The sequence below is a fragment of the Choloepus didactylus genome, chromosome 9 (assembly GCF_015220235.1).
Source record: "Choloepus didactylus isolate mChoDid1 chromosome 9, mChoDid1.pri, whole genome shotgun sequence".
In the NCBI taxonomy this organism is placed as follows: domain Eukaryota; kingdom Metazoa; phylum Chordata; class Mammalia; order Pilosa; family Megalonychidae; genus Choloepus; species Choloepus didactylus.
Genome location: NC_051315.1, coordinates 123,318,382 through 123,346,292, shown reverse-complemented (window position 1 = coordinate 123,346,292; position 27,911 = coordinate 123,318,382). Strand labels below are relative to the sequence as shown.

Genomic DNA, 27,911 nt, shown 5'->3' with positions numbered 1-27,911 from the left:
GGCTCAGGGGCAGCCTCACCTGCACCTGGAATCCAAGAGACGCTCCAAGAGGTGGATCAGGTGACTCAAATGAAGGACAACTCAACCTGTAACTTGAACGTCATGACAAGGGTCCAAGAGGCAAGGGCCGAATGTGCCCAAATGCCCGACCCAGAGGGTAAGGCTGCTGACGGAATCTGCCGTTTGAAGGGCTGGGCGAGGGAGGAACTCTCAGGCCACAGGCACAGGGGAAGGCAGATGTGCCAAGTGAGTGGTGGAAGGAGGGAGAGGCACTGAGAGATGTGGGAGTGCAAGGATCAGCTGTCCCTGGGGCAGCAGCCCTCAAGCTCTTTGGATTCAACACTCTTTTTAATCTTAAAAATTGTTTAATGTGAGTTATATGTATCTATATTTACCTTATTAGAAATTAAGACACAAAATTTTTAATATTTATTAATTCCTTTAAAAGTTACCATAATAAAGCACTTACATGTTAACATAAATAATGTATTTTTATGAAAAACAAATACCTTTTCCAAAACAAATATATATATTTGTGTATGTGTGTGTGTGTGTGTGTGTGTGTGTGTGTGTATTAGTGAGAAGAGTGGGAGTGGCACTGTTTTACTTTTTTTGCAGATTTCTTTCATTTCTGGCTTAATAAAAGACAGCTGGATTCTTCTATCTACTTCTGGGTTCAATATGTTGCAATATGTTGCTTTTTTGAAGTATAGGAAGAAAACCCAGCCTCACCCAGATATGTAATTTAAAAAGGTGGAGTCTTTAAGTCTTTTCAGATAATTGTAGATCTCCTTCTTTGATAGTACACCAAACACGACAAGTGGTGGTTTCTTAAGGGTTAGTTGTAATGCAGGCTCTGAAGCCATATCAGTGAACTTTTGGTACTGTTAACGCTAAAATACATTATTTCATCTTGCATTTTGGATGGATCTTTTTACACATGCAAGATTTTACAACATCCATGCCTTGGTCATTTGGAAAATACTGTTTCACTGAATCATACAGTGAGCTCGCAACTCGAACAATGCATGAGCACTTTTTCTTGAGATAGCCATGATCTTTCAGTACGCAGCAGGAGTCCTTTAGGTGTGCTCCCCACTTTGTCACACAGAATATTTAAAAGATGTCTACGCATGGATAAAAAGCTAATAAATTAATCATTGTATTGCTTCACCGATGGCTTTCTGAAGTGAAACTGGCTTTTTTTTTTTTTTTTTAACGGCGAGCACTTGTTGGTGAATACAATGACTAGCCCTAAGGTTTGGGGTCACTGCTTAGATTTGTACTAAGGCATCAGCAGTTTTACCTGCCATTGCTTTTGCTCCATCAGCACAAGGGTCAGCATAGTAAGAAAGGCAAAATCATCTTGTTTTAGTATGATAATAGTTCTGACTTTGCAGACCCCCTAAAAGAGTCCCAGGAACTCCGGGGGTTCACAGACCTCACTTTGAGAGCCACTGGCCTAGGAGCTAGATTACCACTTCCCACTGGATGCCATGGAGGTTTCTGTCGGTGCAGCAGCCACTGCTGACAAGCCTTGCTCTGCCCCTCCCTGGAGTGGGAGCAAACCCAGGGGCGCTGCAGCACCCGTCTTGACGGTAGATGCATTCTGGGGAAAACCCGGACACCCCCAGCCCTCAGCTGTAGGGTGCATAAGTCCCTTCCTGGTTCTCCGGGACAGTCCCCCACAGGACTTGCCGGAGGGCATTTACGGAACTCTGAAAGAAACATGGTTTCTGTTTCCAGACATCAATGATGACACTCCAGAAATGAATGAAGAAAAAAAGTTCCCTGGTCACACCTGCTACACTACCAGAATCACGCTCAGTAAAGAGGTTGCTAGTGTAGGCGTGCAGTGAGCAGAAGCCCAAATCCCTAGCTGTTTTACTCTAAGCCACTGTTTTTCAACTTTTTTCATTATCACTCCCCTAGGGAGACTTTTTAGATATTTTTTTCCTAATCCTGACCCTGTCTCCCAAGATATTTTAATACAAATATATTAAATATCTGTTTATGGTAGTGTATGTACATCTGTGCTTTATACATAAAAAGAGTAAGATATTTTTTGTGCTCTGTCCCCCCTCCCACCCAAAACACATACACCAGAAAACAATTTTCACCCCCTTGGGGAAGATCTCTCCATTGTCAAAAGCATATTCTTGGTACTATATTTAAAGTTCCCATCTTATGGATCAAGTTTTTTTCCTAGAATCCCAATCTCCATGTTTTTCACATGACTTTTCTGGGAAAATCAGAGAGAAAACAGCCCATCATAAACTCAGAGGAATATTGTGAGTAAGCTTGTGCAGCAGTTGTGGTTGTAAGCAGGTGCTGGTAAAACGTGTGTCCATTTACCCCTCACTGTCGCTACCTATTACCCACATTTCTGGGAAGAGCTGGTGCCACAATCTCTAGACGGGAGAGAATTGAGTATTCTGTTTTTTGCCCATATGCTCGTGGTTTCATGAATTCACAGAACTCTCAAATGACAAATATCTAATTATTGTCAGAAAGAATGACAAAGTCCAAGTGATCATTTTTAACCTTTTTCCCTGCATTGCGTTGATTTTTATGGTGATACTTCACATTTTCTCCTGGATGATTTCATTTTATTCTCACAACAGCCCTTGGTGAAGGTTGAATAATTTATTCCATTTTTACACATGAGGAATTTGAGGCAAATGATGGGTTTTTCCAAGGTCATATGGACAACTAAAGGCTGGCCCACGAGGAGCCTTCTGTCCCCAAGAACTAGGAGCCTTCCTTCTCCACAGAAAGGAACGGACAGAAATAATATTGTCAAACCTTTGTCAATTCAGTATTGCCAGAAATGAGTGTTGTCACAAAGTATAAAGCTTGCTTATTTAAACATTTCTTTCTATTACTTTCCAGATTCCACGGATAATGGAAATAAATCCTCTTTGGGAAAATCTCCTGAGGAAAGACGTAAGTATAAAGAAGAACTTTTTGGTCTCTATTAAGTTAGATTGGAGGTCACTCTTATTGTTTATGTCTTTCTAGACCAGAAAAACAAAAAAGCAAAAAACAAACAAACAAACAAAAACTCCCTAGCCAGAAAAAAGATCTATGCTCTTCCAAAGCAGTGATTTACTTTTTTCATCCAGAAAACTTCCCATACCATAAAAGCAATCTGCCATGACTATTAGGATTCAGTTGTCATGTGTGACTGCAAACCACTCCCCAGATAGTGGCTAAAACAAGAGGCAAGTTTATTTCCCCTGGTCCAGGGCTGGAGTTGTGCCCGGCAGTCACTGTCCCTGGCTCCACCATCCTTGGCTTGCGGCTTTGCCTTCACTGGGGTCCTCCTGCCAGCAGGCCTGCATTCCGGCCAGAGGGAACGAGGTGAGGTCAAAGAAGGGAGGGCCTCCTCCAGAAAAGGACTCTTGCTGCAATCATTCTCCTAACATTGCATTACCAGGACCAATTGCACGGCCACATGTGGCTTCAAAGGAGGATAGGAAATGTAGTCTTTATTCTAGAAGCAAGAGTGCAAAGCTTGGAATCATGGACTTCTTTGCAAAGGAAAAGGGGAGACCAGATACAGGGGTATTACCCTGCTCTCCACTGTTTCCAATTTGTCTCCAGAAAGGGACACTGCCCAGCCCCTGCAGGAGGCAGGCCCATTGCGGTAGCTCAGGCCAATGAGTTGGAGCAGTTGACGTCACTTCTGGGTCAGAACCCACAGAGCCACCACACAGCTCTCCACACTCTTCCCCTCGGATTGTGGAAGTGTGTGGAAGAGGGAGATGCCAGCAGGCCCTGGCTCTCTGTGTCCCACATTGGAATCTAGACCCACTGAGGACTTTGTGTGATTGAGAAGTAAACTTATATTTGGTTTTGTTGGTTCCTGCAGCCTTAGACTATCCTGTCCTGTGTGATACAAAGTTCCTAAGAAATTTGCAAACAGTACAGAAACTATAAATCATGAAGTCAAACACCTATTTAATCTGGTTCCTCACCTTATTCTTTTTAATTAGAGAAGCTATAGGTTTACAGAAAAACCATGCAGAAAAACCTCACCTTATTTTTATATCTTATAAATTCTCATACGTTTTCTTTTTTATGTATTTATAAGCTCATACTATATAGACTATTCTATAAACCACTTTTTTCATCGTGTGTTTAGTGTGCATATCTCCATGTCTATATTATCTATTTCCCTTTATTTTAGCTACATAGTACATTATTGTATGATTAACCACAATTTGTTTAAATAGTCACCTATTGGAGAGTTAGGTTTTTTCCAAATTTTACCTGAAAATAGATGTTTGTGTGTGTTTATATCTTTGCACACTTGTCCAATAATTTCCTTAGAATTAATTTCCAAATGTGTGATTATTCGGTTAGTGTCTCCATATCTTGAATTTAATTCAATGTAATAATTTACATTCCCATTAAAAATATGAGTGCTCTTTTCCTACATCCTCATCAGCATTAGACATGATAAAACTTTTTAAATGCTTGGATATTCTTAAAACCAAACAATGCATTTTTGATTATTAGTGTGTCTAAAGATGATTTTAAAGAAGTTTATCATTTGTATATCCTCTGAGCACTTTTAATTTGTGTTCTTTTCCATTTTCTTTGTATACTATTCATCACCTTTTGTCTATTAAAGATGTGAACTCTTTATATGTTTCATATATTGTAATTTTCTCATTTTGACGGTTTTATCATTGCAGAGCTGTTTTTTTTGAAATGTGGAAATTAAAAAATTTTTAAGCAGTCAAATATATTCATCCTTTATCTTTTAAATGTTTTATCTCTTTGACTTAGAACAATTTTTCCCTTTATTTTTTCTGGTCTTGAAAAACTTGGTTATTAAAATGAAAAACAGCATATTTTAAATGTTATTTATTTAGTATATCTCTGTTATATGTTCATTCAACTCTTTTTCATTTCCAAGTAAAATGGAATGTCTTTTTTGTTTCCACATAGGTCTCACAGTTTTCTTGCCTTCCCAATGTAATAGAAGGATTCAATAAAATTTACTTAAAAATCGTTGACATCTCAGGCTTGTAGATCAATATTTATGGTCATAAAAGATTTATATTTTTTTGTTCTTTTTTTAGAAAAGAGGAGGAAAAAATCTAACTGCTCAAGTTCCAAAAACAGACAGAAACAAAGACTTCCAAGAGGTAAGCCAGGAAAGTACAGTTATACTCATTGGGGTCCTTGCTTGCTGACCAAGGACCCCTCCCCACAAAGAAGGGAGAAGCAGGCACTGGGTTGGCACAAACGCAGCTTGCTTTTCTCTTACCATAGGGAAGGGATGGGGATGAGAGGTGGGTGTGAGACAGACAAATCTGAGATGAGGATTGCATCTGTCCACTCCAGGATTCGAGCTGGGAGGAACAGACAAAGGAAACCTAAAAATGCAAGGCAGTTTCAGGTGCCCAATCCCAAAATGGAATTAGAGCTGGAGTTAAGAGTCTTCAAAGCCACCTCAATCAATCGCTACCTGCTTGTCAGGCTTCTCCTTGCACAGTAACTGTGTGGTTTGCAGTATCAGAAGCAAAGTTTTGTGAAACTCCCCATTTTTCTGGCTCTTCTGCTTTATCTCCCTTGTTTTCATCGTCCTTTCTCCTACTCCTCTCCATTCTCACCCTCATCCCTTTCCCCACTACTTTCTCCTTCTTCTTTTTCTTCTTCTTTTTTTTAAAAATATATTCTTTCATTCAAAGCTATTTATTGAGAGTCCAAGGCATGCCCATTGCTGGGGATTCTATTGGATTCCATACCCTTATGGGGTGTGGGGTGGCCTGGCAGGTGTTCTCTTCCCAACGTGAATTGGTGCACGAGCCCCCTGCTTTGGAGTTTGCCCCAGATTTTCTGCTTATTTCCAACACCCCTCAATCTTAGACTCTGAACTGGAAGGAAGGCTCATTGCTGCTTGATGGCCCACCTCCCCACATGTCTTCCTCCTGATTCCCAGCCCCTGTGCCCTCCAAGCTGGAGGACACTAACTGTCTGTCATACGCTGTTTTCTCTACCAATAACTCCTCGGAAGACTTGACATTCAGACCTTAAAAATCCCCTTTCGCTCTCAACAAATTCTGTGTTTCAAGATTTTGTCTAAGCTTTGCAACCATGACTTCTTGGTTCTAGTCAACATTTTTGCCCTTTCCCAGAAACCCATTGATTTAAATAGTCAGGGAATCCTGAGACTTTATGATGTGCAAAAGTGAACGATACATCATTCTAACATTTTCAAAAATATACTGTCTGTTATACGTTTACTCAGCAAGATGGATCAGGTGCCAGGTGTGTGCCCAGCCTAGGTCCTAGATTCTAGAGATCCAGCAGTGTCACCACAGGCAAAAATTCCTGCCCTTGTGGAGGTGACATTCTAATTAATTCACTTAGAACTAAGTAACGTACCTACAATTAATATACAGAAAAGTTGAAGGGGTAACACAGAAATAGGAAAAAAGATTTGTAAGTTTGGGGGATAAAAGCTGCACACAAGAAAAGGAAAAATCATAGAGAAATAGCAGGAGAAAAGTGAGATACAGGGGTACAGAGATCTCCTGAAAGGGTGGGGGCTGGGGACACAGGGGTAGAGGTTCACCAAAGACCCCAGTTGAAACTATTCGCTAATCACTGTTGGGCACAGGAGCAGCCTCACCTGCACCTGGAATCCAAAAGAAGCTCCAAGAATTGGATCAGGTGACTCAAAGGAGGGTCAACTCAACCTGTAACTTGAACGTCATGACAAGGGTCCAAGAGGCAAGGGCCGAATGTGCCCAAATGTCCGACCCAGAGGGTAAGGCTGCTGATGGAATCTGCCGTTTGAAGGGCTGGGTGAGGGAGGAACTCTCAGGCCACAGGCACAGGGGAAGGCAGATGTGCCAAGTGAGTGGTGGAAGGAGGGAGAGGCACCGAGAGAGGGTGAGGGGACAGAGGGACATTGGAGTGTGTTTGCTAATGCTGCTATTTCGCAAAACACCAGAAATGGAATGGCTTTTATAGAGGGGGTTTATTTGGTTACACAGTTACAGTCTTAAAGCCATAAAGCGTCCAAGGTAAGACGTCAACAATCAGGTACCTTCGCTGGCGGGTGGCCAATGGCATCTGGAAAACCTCTGTTAGCTGGGAAGGCACGTGGCTGGCATCTGCCTGCTCCTAGGTTGCGTTTCAAAATGGCCTTCTCCCAGGACGTTTCACTCTAGGAGTCTGGGGATATTCTCTTAGTTTCTCCCAGGAAAACTCTGGAGTGCCAAAAGTCTACTTTCAATAGCTGTCTTCAAAATGTCTCTGTTGGCTACAGCTAACATCAGGGGTCCGCAACTCCAGGTAAGTCTAAGCGTCAGCGTCAGCAAGTGTCTGGGCCTGTGTGGCTCTCTTCTGAAGTTCTCCAGTAGTTAAATCAAGTCCCACTCTGAATAGGTGGGGTCCACATCTCCATCAAATGTATCACCTACAGTTGGATGGGTCACATCTCCATGGAAACAGTCAAATGATTCTGACCTAATCAACACTAATACATCTGCCCCCACAAGATTGCATCAAAGAACATGACTTTTTCTGGGGACTTAAAACATCCAAATGGGCACAGAGTTCAAGGATCTGCTGGTCTGAGAGTGGTTGTGGGCAGAAGTGCATGTGTCCTCAGGGTGTGCTTCACCTCAGCTGTGGCCATGGGGCTCCCAGGGACCACCCCCCAGTGTCTACCCTCTATGTTCCTATTGGTGGAGTTGCCACAGCTGACCAGCCTTGCCTTGCCCCTCTCCTGAGTCTTGGGGTGGGAGTGGGGGGGATCCTCTCTCATTCAGGCAGACCCAATGGCACCAATCCTCAGGGCAGGCACATTTTCCAGATGATTTCTTAATGGTTCATTTCTGGAAGTGAAGTTGCTCAGTCCAAGTGTCTGTTTATCTAAAATGAACACATATTGTCAAATTTCCCTCAACAAATTGTTGCCACTTTACATTCCAATTGGCATCATATGGACGCCCTTTTCCCTAAACCTTCACCAAGACTAGATACAGCAGGACTCTTCTATGTCTGCCAAACCTAAGGCAAAGAATGATAATCCACTGATGTTTTTGCTTGAGTTTCTTGGCTCAATGCGTATGGTTACACAAGCTGGCGTAGGTTGTATTACTGAGCCCCCCACCAGCCCCTCAGAAGGGTATATATCCTGCCCTGTGGACTCAGGGATGGCCATGGGATTTGACTTGGCCAAAGAAATGAGGATAGAGTGAGAGGATCCCTTACAGGCCAAAGTTTTAAGAGCTGGTGTGTTTTCTTTCTCTCACCCATGAGACCTGCAGTGTTGTAGAGAGAATTGTCTGTTGCCTGGGTCCATGAGTGTCGATGACATGGGGCTGAGCCTCACCTACTTTGGGATGAGCCAGTAGCTTGAGGGAGAAGTAAATCTTTTTTCTTCGAAAGCAGCGCTCAGCAAACTTTTTTCTATAAAGGCAATATTTTAAATAGCTTAGGCTTTGCAGGCCATACAGTCATCTTCGTTTGCTAGAGCAACTTTGACAAATACCACACAGTGGGTTGGCTGAAACAACAGGCTTTCATCGGCTCACAGTTTTGAAAGCTCTAAGTCCAGCATCAAGTTCTCAAAAAGCCAAGCTTTCTCCCGAAGTCGGTAGCGTTCTGGTGCTGGTTTGTTACAGTCCTTGGGGCTCCTTGGCTTGCGTCTCTGCCTCTGCCACATGGTGTCCTCCGTGGCTTTCTCTGACTTGTGGCTTCTCTAACTGTGTCAGATTTCCTCTCTGTATAAGGCCTCCAGTCATGGATTAAGAGCCACTCTGACTCAATATGGCCACACCTTATCTGATAATAGCAACTTCGAAAGGTCCTATTTACAAATGGGTTCTCACCCACAGGAACACAGATTAGGATTAAGAACATGTGTTTTGTGGGGTGAATGAGTCAATCTCCAACACAATCTCTGACTCCACTATTCAGCTCTGCTCCTTGTGGCATGAAAGCAGCCAGAGACTATATGTAAATGAATGAGCATGCCTGTGTTCCAATAAAACTTTATTTACACAGATGGCAGATCTGACTTGGCTCGCAGCCCATATTCTGCTGATACCTATAATAGATCACTGAGATTTGGGATCGTCAAAAATGAATTGCATTACCTAGCCTATCTTAACTGATATACCTATTTAAAAATATATTTGTCAGAAATTTTTCTTTTGAGGCCCTGCCCATTTTGTATAGAACTATTGATTGGCATTTGGGGCCACATGATTCTTTGTTGTGGGGGGAGTCCTGTGCATTGTAGGGTATTTAGCAGGATCCCCGGCCTCTACCCAACAGATGTCAGTAGCATTGTCTTCCCCTACCCACCACCCCCATATTTTAACCAAAAATATCTCCAGACATTGCCAGATATCCCCTAGGGGGACAAAATCACCTACCCATTGAGAACCACTGCTTTATGCTCTGTCCGTCTTTCTTAAAAAGCTCATTCTGTGTGATATCTAGAAGGCGACAGTCCATCAGTGAAGACAGCAGTGCATAGATTTCCATGCTGGTCAGTCTCCTGCCTCTTTGCAGGCAGCATTTTTGAGTCGCACACATACGGAAAAGGCTTGTGCCTCTGGTGTACGGCTTGATGAATTAACACAAAGGGAAGGCACCCATGAACCCAGCCCCAGGTCAAGAAGCAGATCAGAACCAGGGTGCCCCAGGAGCCCCAAGGATAGGGCTGGGCTGGTTTCCCACAGCACAGGTCAGGTTGACACTGAATGCTTCACCCTCCTTCCTACTCCAGGCCTCCTCACAGGTGTCCCCCTGCACCCCCCAACCCCGGAAGTGGGTCCCCTGCCCCTCACCCCCTTTCTGAACATCCTAGGCCTCACCTTCAAGGTCACCTCCACAGGGAAGCCTCCTCTGTCCAGCAGGCAGGGGTCAGTCTTCCTGACGTGCCCTTGCGGTTTTCCTTCACAGCACTTGTCACGACTGTAATTAACTGTCCGGACAACCTGTTCACCAGGTGAAAGTCCCACGAAGGCGGCAAGTGGCCTGTCTGGCTTGTCGTCCTGTGTCCAGCTCCTCCATGCCTCACGCAGTTCGTACTCAAGTAACTGCCAAATCAGTACATTATCCACTCTTCTTCATCAAGTATCAAGACCAGTTTCAGGGCCTCCGTGGACCCAAACGGGGCAATTGTAGGAACTCGAAAGAGATGCTCCTTCCTCAGAACGCTGACAGATGCTGCCTTCTGCTGGAAGAGGGTTGTCCTAAGTGTGCAAATGGATTCTATCTCGGCCGGCTCGCTCAGGGCACCCCCTACACAACCGTGTGCTTCGGCCTCGATTGTAATGTAAGCGTGTAGGTTACTTTACAATTGGCAAATCCCTGTACTCTGCATTTTGTCGTTTAATTGTCACAATAAATTATGAGTTAGCCCATTCATCTGATTCGATTAAAGGGTAACAGACTGGCATGAACTAAAATCAACCTTAAGTGGTCTGATTCCAATTCTTTTGTTCTTTACACTAAAAGAAAGAGAAGAAGAAAAGAAACATGCCTCCCAGCCTTTTTAGGGAACCCTGGTATTGGCTAAACCCTCCTGACACTCGGACTAGAGTGCCAAAGGAAACCAGCGGAGGGTGCTGGCAGGAGGTAGGGGTCCAGACAGACGCTGGCAGATGCCCCCCAGCTCAGCAACTCCTGCCGCCTTAGCACTTTAACCCTGGCTGTAACTTCTGATTTCACTCAAGGTGTCTCTGTGCCATTTTCCGACATACTGACCTGGAGTCGAGGCGTTTCTGGTAATATGGAAAGGGCACCAGTTTAGGGTCTGGCATGTACAAATCCCAAAGCCAGCTCCTCCTTATACAGTTCCATGACCCCCAATAATGCTCTCTCCAAACCTGAGCCTCAGTTCCCCCATCTATGAAATGGGAATAATCACTGCCTTCCCCTTCTGACAGGTTGATGCGAGATGAATGATACAGTGGGTGTGTTGCTTGGATTATTTCATTGACCGTTGCTTTTCCTCCAGCCTCATAGATTTCCCAGAACTTTCTCTAGATCCGTCATCTTTCTGTGCCTAATTTCACCTTGTGTTTCTTTCCCTGTATTCTGGGGGCATCTCTGGGTTAGTCTTCTGAATCGCTAACTAGGTTACTTCATTGTCTCTATTGGGTTTTTTTTTTCCGATTTTGTCCATCATGCTTTTCATTTCCATGAGCTCTTTTTATCCTCTAATTGCTTACTTTTCATAGCAAGATGCTACTGTGGCATGGATATAATAGTCCCTTAATCCTCTCCAAGGATCATAGATGTCATTTTCTCTCATGTTCATTCCATTAACCGTTCCCTTTGAGCTGGGGAAGGAGCCATTCACTCCAGTCACCCAGCTTGCCACCCGTGTCTTGGCTTCCTTGACAACGAGGTGTTTGCTCACACTTAACTAATGGTGATCTAAATCAATCGTTGTTATAGCTTCTGGTGGCCTCCCTAGAAACTGGGCTGGCTGATGCTGGGTGACTCTAAGCAGGCCTTCCCTGCAGAGTTCCAGTGGCACAGGGTTCCATCCATAAAGGCCTGTTTGCTGAGAGGAGCGGGGAGGCGCAGCCAAATGCAGGATTATTGGGAACAAACCAGAAAACTGTCTCCCTGTACTAGGTGAGGGGTGGGTGGCTCTGGAGGCACTCGGGGCACTGAGCCCAGAATCACTCTGTGAGCTGCCTGCACCAGGTAAAGAGAGCAGGTTGGCTTCCTCCCGTGAACTCCCAAAGCCACCCACTGCTCCTCATCGGCTTGTGTGCTGGTTTAGGACATCTGTGTTCACTGGAGCTGTACTTACCATAGGGAACTGGGGAAAGATATTTCAATGAAGACCGAGAACTTTAGAAGGTGCCCATGGCCGTGCTATCCCTCTCAGGGTTTGCAGTAGTCATCCAAAGTTACCTGTGGCTCTGCCTTGCCACCCAAGTTGGGAACCTGCAGCGAAATTCCTCCGCTCCATTTTGACGACAATAATAAACACTTACATAATACTTGCTGGTGAGTTGCAGAACCCAGATCACAAGCCCATGAGGTCTGGCTTTGGAGTCTGTGTTCCCCTCCGCTGTGCCATATGTGGTGAGCAGAGTCTGGAGACAAACGGTGGGGACAGCCACTCCATGCGAGAGCAGTGGCCAGCTGTCGAAACAAAGCCCCCCATCTGCCACCCCCCGGTGCCCAGTCTTGCTGCCAGTTCCTGCTCCTCCAAGGCTGGACATCCTTAGAGGCTCTGTGGGAAGAAGCAGCCTCTCACTTCTTAGGGGACCCTCCTCTATCTGCGTCATCTTTCCAGTGTAATTAATGGTTTCTTTGCCATTGTTACCGTCCTTTCTTTTTTCCCAGCCCTGCTCTTGCTTTTAATTTGGTTATTTTCCTTTGGCTGTTTCAATAAGCATTTGAGACAAGGGAGATAATTTTGGACTAGAAGTTTTTCTAGACTCATTCCAGCTCTACATCCTCTATAACTCCACATCAGCCACGGACAGCCCTCTCCCCCACTTCCCTAAGAGATGGCCCCTGCAGGGGATCTTTAATGAAGTCACCCACAATGAGGCTGGGGTGGGGGGCATGACTCAATGATATTTGTTTTAAGACCGTTCACAATTGCTTCTCTGAATTGGAACCCCCATCCCTACTCAGAGTTTCTGAGGTGCCACGTCTCTCTAGTGCAATTTGTGGATTAATCTAGAGCTCCCCAGGGTTTTCTTTTACTCATAAAGGAAGAAAACCAGACACAATAAAATGAAAAGGGACGGCAAACGATGAAGACTGATATCATCCCCTCGGGGCTAACCAACTCACTCAGCCAAACCTTGGTTTGAATCGGGAAATAAGATTATAGATGAAGATTTTTTCTCTGGCTGTCTGAACACAAAGAAATACTTTGAGTAGGCAACTTCTATCAGCACAGAAGGAAAAGCAGGATGTTTATGGAATAAATGAACATTAGATGGAGGCCAATTCACTTGCAAATTAAAAGACATCTACCAAAGAAGCCTTGTACTTTCTACTAAAATATTTTGGTTTAGTTTATTGGAGGCTACTCTATACATGTAGCTAATCTGCCCTTCAAATGGATGATCTCCTGCCAATTAGCAAGAGTTCCCCAATATCATATATAATATTATTATTATTATTATTGGAATTCATGGAGTGTGGGATTCACCAAGGCAATAGAACGAAGTCTGAGTAAAGCTAAACTGTTCCTTTCTGATTTCAGAAAAGTCTGAAGATGAAACCATGGATTTTCACTCTCCTATACTCCCTGTGACCTGTGGTGAGGCAAAAGGGATATTATTTAAGGAGAAAATGAAAAAAGGTGGGTTCCTTTGTCTTTTGCTTTTTGGAACACCTGATTGAAGGAATCACAAAAGAAGGGAGGAAGGTACCTGGTACACAGTTGTTCAGAAAATGGACTCTGCAACTAGACTACATAAAAGGAAGTGCTTCTTAAGATGGAATTTTCACACTTTTGTATGTCATGTACATCTGGTAATCAGATCACTCCACTTGCACTTGGGAGTCATTCCAGGATCCTGTGATCTGATCATCCCATTCTTTGGCATGCACACCAGGACAGGGATCCCATAAAACGCAAATCCTCTTCCACTCCCTCACCACTCAGGCAGATTTTGGGACTTCAGTGTAAGAGAAGAGGGATCGGGACTCTTCTCTGCTGCCTCCACATCACAGGAGGAGGCTCTCTGGACCCAGAAGGCAGGACACCACAACTAGGGGTTTGGAGGTTTGGGTTGAATTCGTAGGGGATGGAAGTGGGGTCCTGGAATGGTCTGTCTGTGTCTTACAGGAGCATCAGAGAAGTGCATTCAGAATGAGAAGGGAGTTTGGTTCACTCCAAAAGAATTTGAAATAGAGGGAAAACGGGCAAAATCAAAGAACTGGAAGCGGAGTGTGCATTGCAGAGGAAAGACCCTACAGCATCTACTGGAGGTATTGTAAGGGCAAGGGACAGACAGGTGGCATGTTTAAATCTTGAAGGATGAGTAGGATTTCAATAGGCAGAAATGGGAAGAAATTCCCATTAGGATTCAACAGCACGATTTGGCAAGAGTTAAAAGTTCATGGGAAAAGTTGTGGGTGATAAAGCTAGGAATGCAGATTGGTGCTGGAGGTAAAGAACTTTAAAAGCAAGGGAAGAAGCTTGACCAAAACCCGAAAGGGTTTTGAGGTCAGGAGAGATGTAAAATGCTTAATCTGTTGGTGTTAGGTAGAGTGGACTGAAAGGAGACTAGCTGAAAACACAGGCACCTGCAGCAGCTGCCCTGCCTCTTCCACTCAATAAATACCTTCTGCAGACTCAGCTCCATGTGGAGCTCTTGGTGCAATATTTCTGGGCCACCCCTTCAGTGGTCAGTCTCTTCTGCACTTCGACAGCACACTGTTGCTGTCCTGTGAATCCCTAAAGAATGTACTAGTCTCTGCAATCCCAGAACCTAACACAAAGCCCCCCAATAGTACTCAGAAATGATCATTGGGATGCAATCATGAGGATTTGATCTAGAGAAGCAGAAATGGAAAGGTAACAGAATAGGTGGGAAAGGGATTGGGAAAGAAGAACTAGTAGATCTTGAGTTTGAGTAACAGGGTAGAAATTATTTTATCCTTAACTGAAGTTCAGAAGAAGGACTGAATAGGGGAGGGAGTTAATTTTTCTTTTAGACACCTTGGGTTTGAGATGCCAGTGGGATATCCGGGTAGAAATATACACCAGGAAGTGGGAACTTCCATATTCACAAAAGAAGAGCCTCCAGAATAGCCTCATTCATTGTTGTCTTCTCTCTTTCAGAAAAAACTTTTGCTCTGTCCTCCGAGAATAAATCCCAGAAAAGAGGTAAATAACAGGTGAATTTCTCCCGCATTCTCAGTCATCATGTCGCAGACTTTTTGCATCTGAAGGCTCACCTTAAAGTCCCTGAGTTTTCCAGCTCTGAGTCACTTTCATATCTAGGCGTCTTCATAACGGCTGCTTTAGCTCACTGTTACATGTACATGCCACCATAATGATGCTAGTTAATCTGAGATGGGAAAGCAAATGACTCTTCAAAATAAAAATTAGGACAAAAGTTGATGATTACATGTGTTTTAGAAAAAGGTCTCGATATTTGGATGACTGAAGACCAAATCCATTGACTGAACTAGCTACTCCTCTTCAACCTTCTGCACCTGCTTAGATACGTCCTCCAGACATGGATCCCACACACCAGCTTCCTGTTAATTGTGAATTTCCAGCAGGGGCAATGGCGCCTCTCCTGTCTTGCCCTGGAGGCTGGCCTGACCCTTGGCTGGGTTTAATCAAAGTTTATAAAATTGTCTCCAGTGCCATTTATTGCATAAACCATATTTTCTATACTTACTTTAAACATGTTGATATATATAGGGATGCTCATTGCAGCATTGTAATAGCAAAAAAGGCCAATCAATATGGTAAAATAAACTGGTACATCAACACGAGGCATTTTTTTAAAAAAAGACACAGATTCATAAGTATTGACTCATTCTCAGTCAATGGAAAACCACCAAAGGGTTTTGAGGTCAGGAGAGCTTTCAGAAGCTTAAGCTGGTAGCATGTGTATGGAAGGAGCCCAATTTTTATATGAGATTATGTAGTTTTATGACTGAAAAAAAATCTGAAAGAATCAACTGTGATTATTCTGGGATGGATTACAGGGGACACTTGCCTTCTGTGTCACATTTATATACAATTGGAATTTTTATAATGATGTGGTATATTGAGTTATGCCCCAATTCAGACATGTTCCAAATCTTAATCTGCATTCCTGTGGGTATGAACCCATTGTAAATAGGACCTCTTGAAGATGTTATTTTTACTTAAAAGTGTGGCCCAACTAAATGAGGGTGGGCCTTAATCCAGTTGGCTGGAGGCCTTATAAAGAGAAAGCCACAAGAAGGAGCCAGAAGCAGGAAGTCAGTGGGAACCTGGAGGAGAAAGGAGAGAACATTGCCACATGACAGGAAAGCCGAGGAACCCCAAGGATTGTGGCAAGTCAGGACCAGAATGCTACCGACCCTGGGAGGAAGCAAGCCTTCTAACCTCTGAAACCGTGAGAAGAAATTCTCATTGTTTAAGCCAAAACCGGTTTGTGGTATTTGTGATAGCAGCTCTGGCACAGTTTTTGATATTGGAAAATGGGGTGTTTCTCTTCCAAAAACCTAACAAATGTGGAAGCAGCTTTGGACTGGGTAATGAGTAGAGGTTGGAAGAATTGTGAGGTGCTTGATGGAAAAACACTAGATCGCTTTGAAGAGATTGTTTGTTAGTAGAAATATGGACATTAAAGGCACTTCTGGTGAGGCCTTGGAAGGAAATGATGAATGTGTTATTGGAAGCTAGAAGAAAGGTGATCCTTGTTATAAAGTGCAGAGAACTTGGTGAAATTGAGGTTTGATGTCAGATGGAAGGCAGAACCTGTGAGTGATGAACCTGGATATTTATCTGAGAAGATTTCCCAGCTAAGTGGGGGAGGTGTACCTGGGTTTCTCCTTGCTGCTTGTAGTAAAATGCAAGTGGAAAGGGATAAACTGAGAAATGAACTATGTTGTGCAAAGGAACCAGCAAGTAATAATTTGGAAAATTCTCAGCCTGTCCAGAGTGTGCTTTGAGATTAGGGTCAGAAGCGGCTCTATCAGGGCCTTCTATGAGCTCCTGGTGAGGAAAGGGGGGAAGGGTGGGAGGGGTGAGTCCCCAGAGAATGTGATTCCCTACAAGGGTTTAGCTGAACAGCTCTTTGCTAAGGAGACTAGGAAGGTATATGACTTATAGATCCAGTCACCCATTTCAGAGGAACTCAAAATTGGAAATGCAGTTAACCAGGAAGGATCCGTGGAAAATCCTTTTGTCTGATGGTTTTGACCCTCTTGAACTGCATGCGAAACTGACAAGGTTTTTGCAGAATTTGTCTGAACAGAAGCACTGCTATCCTGGACTGAAAGGGACAAAATGAAGGAAGAATGACTTCAGGGGAAGAACCATGGGAGCTGAAGTCTGGACTGAACAGATCTCCTTGGGCCAAGAGAGGATCCACCCGTGCATGTGGAAAGGGTGGGTCTGCCCCTGTGCTTGGTGGGGGTGGGCCTTCTGCCCTGATGTTTGGGGAGCATTCAGCTACCATCTCAACATTTTGAGAGGGTGGGGCCAACACTTCTGTTTTCGGGCGGAGTGAAGCTGCCACTCCAGTGCTTGGAGAGGGTGGAGCCTAGGCTTCAGCATTCGAGGAAAGCATGGCCCTTGTGCAAGAGCTTGATCTGTCCAGCAGACCCAGAGGACAAAGCATTGATCCACAGATGACTCTCCGACCTTGAAATCTATTGGAGCTTGCCCTGCTGAGTTTCAGACTTGCTTGGGACTTGTGATCCCTGTTTTCCTTCTAATATCCCCCTTCTGGAATGGGTTTGTCTCCCCTATGCCTGTCCCACCACTGTATTTTGGAAGCAGGTAACTTGTTTTCTAGGTTTCACATGTTCACAGAAAGAGATGAATTTTGTCCCAGAACAGACTACACCCACAGCTGATTTTGATGGGACTTTGGACTTAGACTTGTTACCCTAGCAGCGCGCATCTTTTGGGATATTGGGCAAATGTATTTTACCTACAGGAAGAACATGTTTTTTGGGTCCAGAGGGCAGACTCTGTAGAATGATTCATGTTCCCCAATTGTACCCCAGTTCAGACATGTTCTTAATCTTAATCTGCATTCTGTGGGTGTGTACCCATTGTAAATAGGACCTCTTGAAGATATTTTTACTTAAGGTGTGGCCCAACTGAATCGGAGTGGATTACTGGAGGCCTTATAAAAAGAAAGCCATGGAGAGGAGCCAGAAGCAGGAAGTCAGTGGGAACCAGGAAGAGAAAGGTGAGGACATTGCCATGTGACAGGAAAGCCAAGGCACCCCAAGCAAACCAGGAACGGAATGCTACCAGCCCTGGAAGGAAGCAAGCCTTCTGGCCTCCAGAACTGCGAGACAAGAAATTCCCATTGTTTAAGCCAAAACCAGTTTGTGGTATTTCTGATAGCAGCTCTGACAAACTAAGACAAATGACCATACTTTTGTAACCAGAGGAAAAATGAAAACAATAAAAATCTTGAAAATCCAGACCATTAATTAACGGTCCCGATATTATAGCACCTTGTAACTTTTATAAGGTCACATGCCAGCACATGTTAAACAAGATACACTTGACCTTGCCTCTCAGACCCTCCTACCAGGTGCCACATTGGGATAATGAGAACCAAGTTTAGTTCTGACTATTAATGGACCAATACAGGCCTTTTGCCCAGCCACATTATCCGACACATCCCTGTTGGTTTGCAGCCTTCCCATGCTCCATTAGGGTCCTGCTCTGTACAATAAATAAACTTGAAGCTGACACTCTGAAAATGTGTTTTTTGGTTGTCCTGCAGGTTGCTGCTTCCATGACCCAAGATATAATGGAGAGCTGGGTGTGGACATTGTACAGGCTCGGGGCCTCTGACAGCCTCCTTCCCCAGAAGGGCCCAATACGCAGCCCGCAATTGCTACTCTAATGATGTATAGTGCAGGGCCTATGAGGGCAGTTTTTTGGATATTTTTTATTTTTTTTAATTATTATTTTATTGCATCAGAAGCTCAGGGACATCATGGATGGTCCAGAGATGCCAGGAGGCATGAGAGGAGGCTGCTAAAGCTTCCACACTGAAGGCATCTCTGTGAGGGGCACTAGTAGAAGTGCCTGTTGTATTGAAATTAGAACAGATCCTAGAGCATTTTATTTTAGGGATCCACATTTACAGTGGCCAATTTGTAATTAACAGCTTCAATGGGTGTTTTAGTTTGCTAAGGCTGATGAAATGCAATATACCAGAAAAGCCAGAAATGGGCTGGCTTTTAACAATGGGGATTTGTTAGTTTATGGGCTTACAGTTCTGAAGCTGTGAAAATGTCCAAATCAAGGCATCAGCAGGAGATACCTTCTCCCCGAAGACCAGCTACTGGCAACCCTGGGCTCCTCTGTCAGATGGCAAGAAACATGATGTCTGCTGACCTCTCCCTTCTCTTCCAGGTTTTGCTGCTTCCAACTTCTGGCTTCAGTGGTTTCCTCTCTGTTTTCTGTGGCTTTCTATCTTGGCTTTTGTGTGGGTCCTTCTTTCTCAGCTTCTCTATCTTTCTCTCTATTTCATCTTTTTATAGAGGACTCCAGTAAGAGGACTAAGACCCACCCAGGGCAGGCCTCAACTGAAATAACCTAATCAAAAGGCCCTACCCACAATAGGTCTACACCCACAGAAATGGATTAGCTGTAAGAACATGATCTTTTCTAAGGTGTATAACAGTTTCAAACTATCACAATGGGCTTAAGTAAAATGTGTAAATGAGGAGTATTTGCCTCCAGAACCCAAAGGGTTCTGTGGGTACTGAGAGGATCAATAACAGTTATTTGACAGTGTCAGGGATGGTGCAGCCTCAACTGACCAAATAATGCCCAGAAATTTACAGAGGTGGTGGGCCTGGTACCAAGCAGGCGACATGGTCTGTCCCCTTTGGAGAACTCCTTTGGGATGGACTTTTGTACATCCTGACTCTCCTCAGATGAGGATCTCTTCAGTTTGATGTCTTGCCTGTGTTCCTGGAGAAAGTGGGATGCAGTTAGCATCTTGCTTGCAAAGATTGTGGGTGATGGCAGGGCTGTTGAGGTGCCCCATTGTAGCCAGGTGCTGGGGATTGGATCACACCTCCACAAAAGGTGTGTTCAGGTCCTGCAGGTTTGAACCCATTTGTAAACAGGACGAATTTACAAATGGGTGAGACCAAACTGAACAAGGGTGAGTCTTAATCCAACATGGCTGAAGTCTTTAGAAGCAAAGAATATCGAACACAAAAAGAGAAGTCACAGGAAGTAACCAGAAGCTGGAAGTCGGTGACACCCAGAAGTGAAAGGGGAAGACACTACCATGTATATTTCCATATGACAGAAAAGTCAAGGAACCCCAAAGAGTGCTGACTGGCCAGCGCTGGAACACTGCTAATCCTGAGACAAAGCAAGCCTTCTAGCCTCTGAAACTGTGAGCCACTAACTTCCTGTTGTTAAGCCACCCATGGCATGGTATTTCTCTTAGCAGCAGGCAAACTAATGCACCAGGTAAAGGTATATCATGTCCCTTTGGAGGTGAAGGCAAACTGCAGCTGAGAGGTTGCTGAAATAGGCACTGAGCAGAACATATCCGCTAAGTCTGATTGCATACGGTCAGTATTTCCATGGTGTTGCTGATTGTGTACAGTCAGTATTTCCACAATGTTGGATATGGGGCCTTACTGGTAGGTCACAGCATAAAGGGTGTCATCCCCACCGCATGGCGTCAGTCATTCCTTCCACGTTTACGAATAGGTGGAATTGGGCTATTAAATAGAGAAACAGTGGGGATCATCATCTTTTCTCTAAATAGGTCTTGTATAATGAGTTTTGATCCTTGAAAGCCCTGTTTTAATTTCTGTTGGGCTGTATTAACTATTGTAACATGGGGTTCCATTTTGTCAAGCCAATTTGTAAGTGGCAAAGATTTTATTTTAATTTATTATTCACTGGGTCAGAGTGTCCATGCCCACCATGGGAATATTTTAGGGCAGCAGGTGTTTTAATTTTGGAGGACTTAGGCAAGACAGTGGTCCCCGGGGTTAAGATGAGACATGCCTATTGTCTTCTGTTTTGGAGGATCCCCAGGTATCACTGTAACTTCAGCCCATTATTGATAAAGGCCATAAAGGTATGTCAACTGGTGTTTCTCAGCAGATGTTAAAGTTAATTGAAAATCTATCTCATAGAGGCACAAAAGCGAATCTTCACCCTTTCCAATTGAGAGTCAAATTGCAGATTTTTGTTTAGTTTTTTTGTTTCCTCCTTCTGTATCCAGGTGTGGTTTAGGTTTGGGGGGAGGTGGGGGGAGGTGGGGGTGATAAGAGGGTTATTGTATATACTCCAGGGCAGGAGTCTTCTCTACCCCACTCACATTTAGGAGTTTCTTCCTCACACGAGCAGCCACTTGATAGACCTATACATCCCACAAGCCTGGATGGGACACACAGCCAGCGCTCACAGTGCGAGAGGCATTCCCCAGCGTCGAGAGTCCGTCAAGCTTAGGCTAGAATCAAGATTCACAACTAACCTGAGACACACAGATAGGTCCAGACCAAAACGCACAACCCAGGGCCACTTCAAGGAGGATCCCAGTCCCCTACTCTTGACCGTAAACACCAATCGTTGAAACTTCTGACTTAGGTCAATTAAATCTCTAACACAGGCTCGGTAGGACTCGGCAAAGGCAGCACAAATAGCTCACGCCAGCCAGCAGGCAACAGCAGGTGGCAACATGGCTCAAAGTGCACATTTACCAGCAGGAGGCAGGGCCAGTTATCAAACCAAAGCAAGAGACGAAAGCCCCCCGGTGGCGGTCCTCTCCTGGACACTCTGCTTGCTGTGCCCCGTGGGGAGGTGAGATCAACACCCACCACCCACAACTAGGCTCAGATGTCAAAACTGATGATGCCACACAAGCACCAAAAGAGTATGAAGATTCATTATGCATATTTTGAGGCCTTCTGGCAGAGCGGTGCAGCCACCCAAGCCAGTCTGGAAATGGCTCAAGCTTGGGGACGAGTGAGGAGCCCTGGGTTTAATCATGGCTAGGGGCTGGAGCCAGGGTGAGGATTCCCTTACTGGGGCTGCTGCTTGCATGGTTTGAACTTCCCACTGGTGCCAAGGGCGGGAGCAAGCTCTGCTGATCAACTTGCCCAGATGTGGGGTGAGTAGGAAGGAGGGAGGGATGGGGCTTAAAAAGTGCCAGCAGTCAAATATCAAAAATGGAATTAGAGTCTTTATTATAGAATATGACTGTAGACTTGTGTTTCTCAGTAACCAACCCATTCTTTCTCTATAATTTCAATGTGCGTGGGACACTGTCCTGAGACCCTCCTGAGCTGGTGGGGCCCAGGGCTCCGAACAAAACAGGGCTCATCCAGGGGGAGTAGGTACATCTGGTCTACCCAAGAACCGGCATCTGAGCCCTGAGCCAGCACAGACCAGGTGTCCACCCCACACAGAATGGCCATAGAACTACTAGCCCAGAGGAAAAAGCAGGACAGGCTGACGAGTCCAGGCTGGAAAGGCCAAAAAGACTCTCTGATCTCCAGGATATGAGGGAGGCTCCTTCAAGGAGTCTCAGGGCTCAGTTAGTGGAGGGAGAAGCTCGGGAAGCTGCCCACGGGTCTCCACACAACCTGCCTTTTGGGGGCGGGAGCGGAACAGGTGCTCCTCCCTGTGGATCATGTTCCAGCAGCAAAGACTTCCATCCTCCTGTAAATCACCTGTAGAATTTACCGGACCACAGTAAAAAGTATGGTTTCCTGGGCCCACAAAGCAACCCATTTATACATCAGCTCCGGGACGAGGAAACGCCTTTGTGCATGTCTTATTTGCCAGCCGTAAAACCAGGCTTTGCCCTCTGAGTCCGCTGACATGAGTGTCAGAGGGCACGAGGCGCAGGAGAGCTGGCTCCGAGACCAGGCACAGGCAGAATGAAACAATCATTTCATCTGTGCAGGCCTGTAACATGGGGAGTTGTCTAAAGCTGCGGTGTCTCCAATTTCAGGTACTTATGAATCACCTGGGGATCCTGTTAAAATGCAGATTCGGATCCCATAGGTCTGCATTTCTAAAAAGCTCCCAGGTGGTGCTGGTGCCACAGGTGGAAAGGGCTTCAGTGGTCTTTCCGGACCCTTCCAGCAATGGCAAATGGGGTGCAAGTGGCCCCTCAAGTCCTCTCATGTTGAAAGGCCAGGCTTGTCCCTCCATCGTGGCTGCTGGGATGGGAGCACCCACGCTGGTCCCTGCCGAGACAATGTACACTGGAGCCCCACGCGGTCGGCTCTCTTAGGGTCCCCTCCCACCCCGCGATCCCAGCGGCACCTGCATTATCTCACATTCCAGCCGGAAATCTTGGACGAATGCGAGGTGTGCTGTGGGCCAGGATGGCTGCTCTGCTGTGCCACGTGCTCAAGGTCCTTTCACAGGGACTGTCACATCCCTCCTGTGGAGGCAGAGGCCGAGAGGTCAGTGCATCCCCACCCCATACCCGCTGCAGAGCTCTGGGCTCCCTGAGCACCGAGTCAGAGGACTGTGCTCCGGGGCGTGCAAGGCAGATGCAGCGTCCTGTCCCCCTGGCGTCATCGACAGCTCCTCTAGCTCTCCAAGACCCCAATGGGGCCACTCTTATCCCACACTGCACGGGAGATGTCCTTTCCTAGAAGTTTTACTGTAGATTCCTGTGCGAGGGGAGCTGGGGTGAGAAATGCCTTTTGTTTGTATCCTGTGATTACTCAGAAAAGGCAGGAGCATGGCCCAGCCCCTGTTTCTCGCCAGGTCTTGGGGGCTGATGGAGGCTGAGGTCTCCAGGACTAAGGCAGGCAGGCTCCTTGGGGTCCTGGCAGCCCAGATAGGCAGAGGGGAGCCCATGGGCTCACCATGACCCCACATCATGCAGAGTGACCCCCCCCCCCGCCACTCCATCGATGGGGAGGATCATCAACTCGAGACCCAGAGGGGCCTCCATTTCCTCTGGGAGGTGCCCCACCATGGCTGAGCCAATTGGCCACTCCTGAAGGAGGATGTGGCGGCCATAGGGACGGGGGCTCTTTCCAGGGACTGGCCCCCTGCTCACCTCACGCCTGGCTCTCAGGGCCCCGTGGAGCTGTACCTTCTGCAGGATGAAGGACTCTTCAGGAAGCCACCAGTGTCCTCAGGAACTTGAATCCCTGGAGAGGCAGATGCAGCCAGAGGAACAGCTGGTGAGTGGATGCAAACCCCAACCCCTCTGCTTTCAGAGAAACACACCCAGAGGCAGCCGGCCGTGTCTCCCTGAGATGAAGGTGACTTTTTACACCAAAATGTTGTGTCAGAAGCAAAGTCAACCCCTCCCTCGGACCTTTGGCTGGTTGTGTCTAGCTGCCGCCAACCGTGTGCATGTCTGACATGGGCCTGGCTTCAGAGCTTCACTGTAAATCCCTCTTCATGTCTTACAGATATGCGAGTTCCTCCTCTTGAAGGCCTATTGCCACCCACAAAGCTCCTTCTTCACAGAGACACCCCAGAATGTAAGTCAGAGTTGATGGTTCTGATCCTCTAGGCATCTCTCTTACGTAAAACCGTCTTTGAGAAATTTGTGGCATTTGGCCCGTGGCTGTACAGGACACAAGTTGCTGTTGGCTCAGGAGGCAGGAGAGCAGATGGGATCAACTGCAGGCTCTGGAGCGGGACTGCCTCGTTCAAACTCCGCAGCCACCGTGTCCCAGCTCTAGGATGCTGGGCAACTGGCTTCACCTTTTGTACATCTCATCTTACTCTCATCTTCTCTTAAGTGGGAATGTCTTTCTTACAGACAGTGTAGTAATTAAGAGCAAAGACTCAGGAGCCAAACTGTGTGGGGACAAGTCCTGGCTCTCCCACTTTTTAGCTGCCTCAGTTTCTTCCTCTATAAAATGGGGTAAGTATAGTCTCATGGGGTTGCTGTGAGGGTTCTGCAAGTCAACATGCATGAAGAGCATAGATGTCAGATGTTCTTATCACGATTGCTCTGGAATAAAGGTTTGTAATGTATTTAAGCTGGATCTGTACAAGTGATGACACCAACATTGTGCAGCTAACATCATCCCTTTCTTGGCTTTGTCCCCAGATCCAAGACTATGGTGAGCCTTTTAAGGAAGCCATGTGGTTGGACCTGATTAAGGAAAGGCTGATTCGGAAAGTGTACACAGTGACGTGGTTTGTGAGGGACATGCGCTTGATCTTTCGCAACCATAAAGCATTTTACAAGGTAAAGGGCATTTCCTGCTTTCTTGTCACATCCTTTCTGCTTTCCCCTAAATTCTGGGAGAGCAGAACTTTGCAAGGATTGCACCCAGTCTCATCCTGTGGAGGGCTCACATGAGGCAAGGATCTGCATCCGCATTCCAGGGCTGGAGGAATGGGTGGCAAAAGAGCAGCAAGCAGGAGAGGGGAGGGTCTTTCTAAGAGGGGCCTGGAAAAGCCCATCCTCTGTTCCTGATAGTCAGGTCATTGCCACTGAGAATAGGAAATTGATACCTGCCTTCTCGTTCACCTTGGGAAGAAGCCAGTTTACATTTATGTTGTTCTTCATGTCATAGAAATACAGAAATAAATAAATTAATTAAACTAGATAAAATAAAATAATTAAACTTCCGAGATGCTGATACCTGGATTCCTTTAAATCCAAGTATCCCCATGGACTGAAATTGCCCAGTGTTGGTTTCTCACTCTGTAGCTAGGCTGAGTTATCTCACAATCCGAGCCATTCTGAGCTTTAGTTTATTGAGTTCACCCTGATTTTTACTCTCATTGCACAGATGTTTCTCGGGAGATACCTAAGGAAGCTTTTCATCTCTGCCCAGCCTCCCGTTCTGCCTCCAGGAGTTGTCATGTTCAGGAATCTCAAATCGTAAATTGGTGTTCTAGTAAATTGACAGGAGGAAGAGCTGACCCAGTGAGCCTCAGTCCTTGGCTCAGTCTTAGCCTTGCAGGACAGAAGAGCCATCCTTCCTTCACAGACAGAGTGGGGTTGCAAGGAACGCTGTATCTATTTTGCATGAAGCCTTATGCTCAGCCTTTTCAATGACCAAAATCATCTCCAATCCAGGCCACTGTCAGGTCCAAGTTAATCGGTGGAGTCTCCTCCATGGTAAAATTTTAGTAGCAAGGTCTCCCCACCCACCCTGCCTGACAGATAAGGAAAATCAGTATTCCGAAAAGGCTGGGAGGGGCTCCTAAAAATGTGAGAGATTTCTTCCTACCAGTCCTTTGTCCCAAATGTATTTATCTTTTTCTTTTTCAGGCCTCTGACTTTGGGCAGGTGGGACTGGACTTGGAGGCAGAATTTGAAAGGGATCTCAAAGACATGCTTCTTGTTCATGAAGCCAATGAGAAGAGTTTCTTGGCTCCTCCTTGACCCTGTTTCAGAAGGCCTGAGGCACCCCAACTTCAGGATCCCACTGGCGTGGCTTGATCTGTCCTTAGATTGCCTTTGAGCCTGGGATGTTCCTGACTGCAAATCCAGAACCTCCACAGCAACATCTTCTACCTCCTTTCTTGTTTCTTTTTATACCTAATAAAAGCTATATTTCATGCTGAATAATTCAATGCTTCCTTAATATCATCACACACTCATAGTTCACATCTCCCCCTGTATTAGTCATGGTTCTCTAGGGAAACAGAATCAATAGGAGATATCTGCAAATATGAGATTTCTAAAAGTGTCTCATGCAACTGTATGGATGCACGAGTCCAAATTCTGCAGGGCAGGTCGGGAGCTGGCAACCCCAATGAAGGTCTTCGATGAACTCCCCAGGAGAGGCTGGCTAGCTAAAGAAGTGAAAGTTCTTTCTTCCCCCTTAAAAGTTTTCAACTCATTGGATTGAATCCAACTGATTGAATTCTCTCATTGCGAAAGACACTACCTTAGTTAATTGTAGATGTAATTAGCCACAGATGCAATCAGCTGTCTGATGATTTAATAAACCACCCTTCTGGTTTATTAACCAGCCACAAATGTCCTTGCAGTAATGGTTAGGCCAGTGTTTGCTTGACCAGACAACTGGGCACCATCACCTGGCCAAGTTGACACATAAACGTAACTATCACAGTCCACTCTTTGTCAACTTGGCAGCTATACACATCACCTTAAACCATACTTAATCTCTAAATAGAACACAATAACAGATATATGTTTTACCTAACAATATTCAGCTGTCCCCTGTACAACTGGAAACGCACTAAATCTCTCCAGAATAGGATGCGAGATCTTGGGTAATATTCACTCTTAAACTTGATATCCTATAACTTAAATACTATAACTTGAGCAATACAACTTATGTCATATGATAAGGGGATAAGATAGAGAAGGAAACAAAGATATTTGCTTTATGAACAAATACAAACATACTCCTAACAAAACAAGGAGGAAATATTCACGCCATCATAGTCCTCGTTTCTGTAACTGGTCACGTGGTCATAGTTCATCTTTATCACTACCTTCTTTCACTACCCATTCCATGTTCCCTTTACCCTCAGCAAGCACTTTAGCTGACCATGGTTCTTTGCCTGGTGGGGTGACCCGAACCTTCATTCTTGAAGTTTCTTGGCCATTGGTAGTCCTGCCTGGATTGGGTTGTTGCAGTTTTCCATTGACTTTAATCACAGAGCATGGTAGTACTAAGAGATGCCCTAAGGGATCTCTTGTATTCCAGGAAAATTCTTCTTTACCTCCATTGTGTAGTTGCAGTCCTATTTCCCCTTGATAGTCAGGATCAATCACCCCAGCCAGTACAGTAATCCCCTTCCTTGCCTGTTGATTCAGAGGCATGAGAAGTCCAAAGTGGCCAGGTGACAGTCTTAACTTCCAGTTCAGTGGAATCATTGTTGTCTCCTGGTGGGAGCACTCCTCCTTTTGGAACTAAGACTTGTAGACCAGCAGAGCTTAACGTTGCAGGGACAGGAAGCAAAAATTTTCCTAGTGGATCACTAGGGGTGATAGTGAGTGGTACCACTCCTGTTTCCACCCCTTGATTCCTGGACCTGTGAATCCTGGCTATGAGAGAAACAGCACCATAGAGTGGATGCTGATTCAGAGCATACACAGCCTCCTGGAGAACACTGCCCCACCCCTGCAAGATATTGTCAGCTAGTTAGCACCATAATTGAGTCTTCAAAAGGCCATTCCACTGTTCTATCAACCCAGCTGCCTCTGGATGTTGGGGAACATGGTGGGACCAGAGAATTCCATGAGCATGTGCCCATTCCCGCACTTCATTTGCTGTTAAGTGGG

The 27,911-nt window shown here is 45.4% G+C and overlaps 1 protein-coding gene across 8 annotated transcripts in view; it reads left to right on the top strand.

Annotated features, from left to right (window-relative positions):
• SP110 (SP110 nuclear body protein) overlaps positions 1-26,219 on the top strand; it is a 47,006-nt gene extending 20,787 nt beyond the window's left edge. For 2 of the 8 annotated variants that reach the window (XM_037850630.1, XM_037850629.1), the window contains exons 10-21: positions 8-157; positions 2,893-2,946; positions 5,094-5,159; positions 6,638-6,787; positions 13,229-13,327; positions 13,817-13,959; positions 14,816-14,860; positions 23,006-23,127; positions 23,754-23,862; positions 24,097-24,168; positions 24,747-24,887; positions 25,923-26,219. In XM_037850630.1, the coding sequence (XP_037706558.1) occupies positions 8-157; positions 2,893-2,946; positions 5,094-5,159; positions 6,638-6,787; positions 13,229-13,327; positions 13,817-13,959; positions 14,816-14,860; positions 23,006-23,127; positions 23,754-23,862; positions 24,097-24,168; positions 24,747-24,887; positions 25,923-26,036 (1,265 nt within the window). In that variant the 3' untranslated portion in view covers positions 26,037-26,219. Of the gene's footprint in view, positions 1-7; positions 158-2,892; positions 2,947-5,093; positions 5,160-6,637; positions 6,788-13,228; positions 13,328-13,816; positions 13,960-14,815; positions 14,861-23,005; positions 23,128-23,716; positions 23,863-23,898; positions 23,944-24,096; positions 24,169-24,746; positions 24,888-25,922 lie in introns of those variants that run through there. The other 6 variants (XM_037850634.1, XM_037850632.1, XR_005218990.1 and 3 more) reach the window with 5 other exon arrangements.
• Positions 26,220-27,911: the final 1,692 nt, after the last annotated feature.